Source organism: Rhagoletis zephyria, unplaced genomic scaffold (genome assembly GCF_001687245.7).
Source record: "Rhagoletis zephyria isolate East Lansing unplaced genomic scaffold, Rhagoletis_zephyria_1.1 Rzeph_scaffold_10793, whole genome shotgun sequence".
Classification (NCBI taxonomy): domain Eukaryota; kingdom Metazoa; phylum Arthropoda; class Insecta; order Diptera; family Tephritidae; genus Rhagoletis; species Rhagoletis zephyria.
Window position 1 is genome coordinate 1 of NW_016167870.1, and position 7,059 is coordinate 7,059.

The 7,059-nt window shown below is 33.8% G+C and overlaps 1 protein-coding gene across 1 annotated transcript in view; it reads right to left on the reverse strand.

Moving 5' to 3' along the window:
• Positions 1 to 4: 4 nt before the first annotated feature.
• The window catches only part of LOC108376662 (probable basic-leucine zipper transcription factor J), a gene marked incomplete at its 3' end in the record, with an annotated part of 8,055 nt that continues 1,000 nt past the window's right edge, over positions 5 to 7,059 (reverse strand). Inside the window, exon 2 of the mRNA XM_017632887.1 lies at positions 5 to 876. Coding sequence (XP_017488376.1) covers positions 5 to 829 — 825 coding nt within the window. The remainder of the gene's footprint in view (positions 877 to 7,059) is intronic.

The following is a 7,059-nucleotide window of genomic DNA, read 5'->3' on the forward strand; positions in this document are numbered from 1 at the left end:
CATAATCATTCAATGCAACCGACTGATAAAGCGGCTCACCGCCGACACTATATGCGGGACAGGTAGAGGTGGTCGACGAACAAATCGACGCGCTAGAGGCGCTAAGCTTCAAAGAGCTCACATTTTGATATGCGCTCAGTCGCGAATGCAATTGTTGTTGCTGCTGCTGCTGACGCTGTTGTCGCAGCGCCCTTAATGTTGCATGCGAATTATTACGCTCACCGCGACTCAATTGATGCACATGACTGTCGTAGGAGGCAAAAGATGTCGTGTAATCGAGTTGCGAGTGAGACGCGCGCCGCGCAACGGGTGCTACCTCCGCATCTGCGTCATCTAAATCGTCCACATCGTTATCAACATCATCATCATCATCTGCGTAGTCAGTGTCATTGTCATCGGCGTCAACTTTGTCATAGTAATGCTGTGGCGCGTCAGTTAAATTGCCGATGGCGTTCGCGGTTTCCTCGCTCGCATGGCTAAGTTCATTTGCATCCAACTTCTCGTCATTGTTGTTGTTCTTAAAGGTGTGGTTGTCAGCTACATCAGCTGTTGCAGCTGCAAGCAAGCGCTCACAATCCGCAGCAACTGCCGCGATGGCGGCGATATCGCCAACAGCATGAGCAGCGCTTAAGTTACGCGGTAATTTTTCAGCTGCCTTGCCGGCTGGTAACGCCTTATTCGTGGCACTCCGCGGCGTGGATATGTGTGTGGGCGCGATGTCGCCCTCCACTTTAGCAGCGCTCGAGGCGGTCGTAGCACTCGCGTAATTGTTGTTATCATTATCGGCGTTGTGGTTGTTGTTGTTATTCTTGACAGTCATCAGGCCCATTGTCGGTGCAGGCTGGATTTACTCAAGTGCAATTCTGCGTGCAATTTCTATTTTTTTTTACAAAAATATTTTATACTCAATTAAATTTTTGATAAACTCAATTTCACATACATATACATAAGTATGTATGTATTTTAGATTTTATGGCCGAATGCTAGCATTTATGCTAAATGTGAAATTCCACAGAACTGCAAAACAAATTAGCGTAAATTTTAAATAAAATGAACATATTGAGTAAAAACGCTGCGAAAGTATCGACGCTGAATTGAAAATAGGCGTACGCGCGGCGTGATTTTCTAAGAACACAGCGCGTTGCAACGCGGCGCGGCGCGTCCTCTCGTCGCGCGTCGTCGAATTGATTTCGCGCACGCAAATGTCACGTTCCGGGGCAAAGCGCGCTAAGTTTTCGTATGAAAATTCGATTTTTGCTATCTTTAATCTATGCCTTTGAGCGCACCGCTTGCTTATGTGCGATCTTTTGTTTTATTTTCTATGAGCTGTTGTTGCTGCTTCATGCGCGCTGTTGCGCTTTCATAACTTTTAGTTTACATTTTTTTCTTATTAGGCTAATGTTTGTGAGGAACACACAAATGCAAGCTCGCGCCACTGCCACTGCATGCGCGCTTCCCCAACACTTTAATAAACCTGATAAGAAAAAGTCCGCTTCAGCCTCGTCATTTTACTGCTGGGTAGCGCAATTGACCCCCGCATCTTGATTGATTGGCTGACTGATTGTCTGTCTACGCTGTGAGTTTTTTCTTGAATATTCCGCTAACTGATTTTGTTTTAATTGCCGTGTGATGATAGCGCCAAAGATAAAAACAAAATCATGCCGCAATGATATGAGCCGGCAGTATCTGCGGTACGCGCTTCCCGGCACAGTACAGCCAGCGCCGCGCGGCAGTACACGCCAATATGTATGTATATGTATGTATGTACGTGTACGCGCGCATTTAACTTTATAAGATTCACCTAGTGATAAGCAGATTGCTTTTGGGATTACACCGAATGCGCTAAGATTGCGAAAAGTCACACCTTCAACACACATGCAGGCACGCTTTCGCAGCCCCATACCTTTACCCATACCCACATCACATACACACACACCTCGCTATTTCGTTCAAGCTTTTGAGAACATGTGAGCTTCCTCATCAAATATCAGCGTTACGATTTTTGGCGCCATTTGACGTACATACGTAGCTGACAGTTAGGGCGCATTGCCTTGCTTTCATTTATTTTTATTCAGAATTTTTTCGTCTGTTACTCAGTTAATTTGCTTGTTGTCTATGCTTCGCCTGCCCCTGCGCACTTTTTGTGTTTACCTTTTCTTTTTTCTCATTTATTTTGTTTGCTTTTCTTAATCTTCTCATTTTATTTGAAGTTTATTTTATATTTAATGTTTTTTTTTTTTTATTCTGCGACAATGACTTTGAATCTACATAATTTGCAATGTTTATTCTACTGATAATAATATTAATTTGAAGTTGCCTCGCACGCACTCGACTTGACTTTGCATAGATAATGAAAATGCTTATTTATTTTTTTATTTTCAGTGAGATGTTATGTGAATGCGGCTCTGGATTTTCATTCGCTAGCGTCATGCTTAGCGCGTACGAGGGGTGGTCAAATAAATTGCTGAACGAAGGAGTTATAGAGTGAAGCACTCACTTGTTGGCGACTCAGTTCGGCTGATTATTTGGAAAAAAAAACTGGACATACGTTTTGGTAGTTTAAAAACTGGACATAAATTTGGTTCATTTGAAAATTGAACATAATTTCTGATATCTTAAAAGTCTACATAATTTTTTGTGTTTTCCAAAAGTCGGATATATATATTATATATATAAACTGGACATAAATTTTGGAAATTTAAAAACTGCACATAAATTTGGCAATTTAAAAACTTAACATGCATTTTTGGTAGTTTTAACCGGATACAAATTCTGATAGCTAATAAAAATTTTTGGTAAATTCAAAACAAGACATAAATTTTTGGTAATTTTTAATTTATGATGTGGGTTTATTTTTATGGTGCCCTAGAAACTGGACATTAAATTTTGGTCATTTGGAAATTGGACATAATTTCTGGTAACTTAAAACCCGACATAATTTTTTGTTCATTCAAAAGTCGGACATATATTTTATATATAAACTGGATATCAATTTTTGGTAATTTAAAAACTGCACATAAATTTTGGCAATTTGAAAATGTAAAATAAATTTTTGGTAATTCAAACCGGAAAAAATGTTGATAGCTAAAAAAAATTTTTAGTAATTTCCAAACAAGACATAAATTTTTGGTAATTTTCTGGTGTTTAATACAAAAACCTGACATAAAACTTTCGTAATTTAAAAACTTGATATAAGTGTCTGGGCATTTACAAGCTGAATATAAATTTTTGGTAATTTAAAGCCTGCAAATATATTTTGGCAATTTATAAATTTAACATAAATTTTTGGTTATTTTAAACTGAACAAAAATTTTGTTAAATCATAAATATTTTTGGTAATTTTGAAACTAGACATAATTTTTTGCACATAAAATTTTGTTAGTCTAATAACTTAACATATGTTCCTGGGAATTTATAAGCAGAATAAAAAATTTTTGGTAATTCATAAACTGGACATCAATTTTTGCAGTTTATAAATTTAACACACACTTTGGTGATTTTAAACTTTTAAACAAAAATTTTGTTGGTTCATAAACATCTTACAGATACAATACAGAAAGAGGACATAAAGTTTTGGCAAATTAAAAACTTAACATAAGTTTCTGGACATTTACAAACGGAATATAAATTTTTGGTAATTCATAAATTGGACATAAATTTGGGCGATTTATACATTTTTAACAATTTTTAAAATGAACATAGATTTTGGAAATTTACAAACATCATTATTAATTTTAAAACTGGGCATAAAAATCTTATGGTTTTTGATTTTGAAAGCTGAACATATAAAATTTACGCTAATAAGTCGATATCGTCTATCAAAAAAAAATGCATGGTATAAAGTAGGCAGCAACTATTGAATGATAGCAATTCGACAAAACAAACTGTACATTAAAATGTGGTCATGTACGCATGCATTTTAATGAATTCGTTCACATGTCCACTTTTTACAGTTTACTTTTCTATGTGTACCTTTTACGATTTTTCCTTTTTTAATTACAAAAATGTATGTCCAACTTTTAAATGGCCAAAAATTTTGAACCATTTTAAATCACACAAAAGTTTGGTCTAATTTTTAAGAGATGACAAATTTACGCGTAGTTTTTAAATTTTTTTAAAATTCCTGTTTTAAAGACCCCGAAATTATGTCCAGTGTTGCTTTTAAGTCGGCCCTAATCGATTTTATCGTTTGCCGCTTGTGTTTATTTATTTATTTTTATTAAGTCTCAATTAAAAGACAGTTTATTCTCTTACGGAATCCATATAAACCCATTTTCTAAACCTTGTAGAAATCTAACTGGTTTTTTCTGAGAAAGCCGAAAGCACGAAATTTTGAGAAAAAAAAGATAAAATGTACCCGATAGATTGCGCAGGAGTCGCGATATTATATATTTTTATATATACTTCGGACCTATGTAATTGAAAAGAAATAACTCCAAACAAAATTTAGCCGTTAGGTAGTGCGGTGGACGATTTTTCTTTTTTATAAACCATTAATAAAAGCTGGTCTTAAGAAATTTATTTTTTTACTTAACTTACAGGCTCTCACTTAAAAATTCTCTTAAATGGATGTAGCTTATAATTGAACAGCCGAAACTTAACGTAACTTAGCGCCATGTCGAAATCTGTTTAATTTTGATTTTCTGGGTTCTAAGTTCCTCTAAGTCAAGTTAAGTTGCCGTAATCAGGCTTTTACTCGCACAGCAGTTTTTAATGCATCGATGCCATTATTTTCTTAAGAAGAAAATAAATGAAAAATTTGCTCCCAGCAAAGCAAGAAAATCACAGCTGATACGTAATCGCAAAAAATAAGGCAAGACTTGAGTTTGTAGAACACTGTTTACATACTACTTTGTTGGAAAAATGATCTGGTAAACAAACGTATGTACTTAGTTAAATTGATTCATTTTATTTTATCCACAAATACCTACATATATTCGGCCCCAAAATAAAATCACGCCACCACAATCCCTTCAGCAGACACAACAGCTAACAAGCCAACAATTAAACATTCACAACAGCAAATTGGGCACGAAAAAAAACTGTCTGTCAGCAAATTTTTCTGCACATTTACGGTGAGTTTTATTATTTCTGCAAAGTTTTCAAAAAATATAACCTACACTTTTTGTAATGTTAAAAATGCAAATTGCATACAACACTTTTACATATATTCGGTTAGGTTGAAACGGGTGTGTTTACCCTAATATCTCCTTAAAATCAGTTCCAGCGAATAGTGGAATTCGTCAGGTTTTGATATCCTGTACACGAAATCACAGTAACTGGAAGAATAATATTCAGCCCTACATCCAGCAAGAGCCGGACATTGACAGAGGGTATGTGATATTGTTACCACGTCTAACTGTCATTACAAGAAATCGTATTATACTATACCAGTGATTGGGTCTTTGAAACAGCCATGAGCTCAGCCTGACATAATGATCCACCTTAATGTTTCGAATAAATAAAACACCATTTAAATTCGTTTTATTGAATTTCGATCCACCCGTACATACATATGTGGAACTGGTAAAGGAATTTTACATTCGTGCTTCGGGTCGGAAGGTAATAGTCAATTTCCTTAGGTCAATGAGATTAGCGATCTCTATCATAATTCAAGGCGGTGTCCAGCTTGTATTGCATTTAGCCTTATGGCAGTGTTGCATGCAATCTTTTTAGTGTGAAGTCAGTTTGAAGAGAGTTCATCCGTGTGAACAGCGGTTTATTTTGTTTTACGTAAATTTTTTGATTAACTTTAATTTTTCTAACTGACCTAAGTGATTACATCATAAACCGATATTCCAAATATTCAAATGTTTGAGTACACACTATGTATATATGTATGTTAAACCGCACCGAAAAAAAGTTCGCCGTAAACCCTTGAGTCTAAAGAAATTTTGCGACGCAATTTACAAAAACATTTTTGTTTTCGTTATATCTGTAGCATTTAAAGTTGGATCCTAAAGTATGATTGATCGATGTACTTGCCTCGAGAGGGCAATCTATTTGTTTCAAAATTCATTTACCACAAGTCCCCCAATCTAGTACTTACCCACCAAATCTCAATTCCTACCACCCTAATGTCAGTAAATCAATAAACTATTTTGATTATTCGGGTAGAACTCTTTAAATACAAAAATTGTGGTGCTGGCACTGAAGAATGTAAAATAAACGACACCTAGGTTCAGGCAAAAAGAAAATGTTTTTCGAAATTGCCTTTTCAGGTTTCACCTCTCGATATAATTTTCATTAAAATCTAAATGAAAACCCAGTAAGTAAATGTAGTAATTTGCAGCTTTNAAAAAATTATGGTGCTAGCACTGAAGAATGTAAAATAAACGACACCTAGGTTCAGGCAAAAAGAAAATGTTTTTCGAAATTGCCTTTCAGGTTTCACCTTTCGATATAATTTTCGTTAAAATCTAAATGAAAACCCAGTAAGTAAATGTAGTAATTTGCAGCTTTGAGTTAATTTTTTCATTAAATGATCTAACAGCATTTTTTTAACAAATAATTTTAAATCATTTTAATTTAATTTGAGTTAAATTTCAATTTCAAAATTTTTTAAAATGGGTTTAAAGTTTCAATTTAATATAGTTTTACTTCATCTCATTTTTAATTTATTTATTTAATTTTCGTTAAAATCTAAATGAAAACCCAGTAAGTAAATGTAGTAATTTGCAGCTTTGAGTTAATTTTTTCATTAAATGATCTAACAGCATTTTTTTAACAAATAATTTTAAAACATTTTAATTTAATTTGAGTTAAATTTCAATTTCAAAATTTTTTAAAATGGGTTTAAAGTTTCAATTTAATATAGTTTTACTTCATCTCATTTTTAATTTATTTATTTAATTTTCGTTAAAANTCATTTTAATTTAATTTGAGTTAAATTTCAATTTCAAAATTTTTAAAATGGGTTTAAAGTTTCAATTTAATTTAGTTTTACTTCATCTCATTTTTAATTTATTTATTTAATTTTCGTTAAAATGTAAACAAAAATCTATTGGGGTTTGAAATATGTATATACTATAATCATTTGCAGCTGTTTGTTTTTTATTA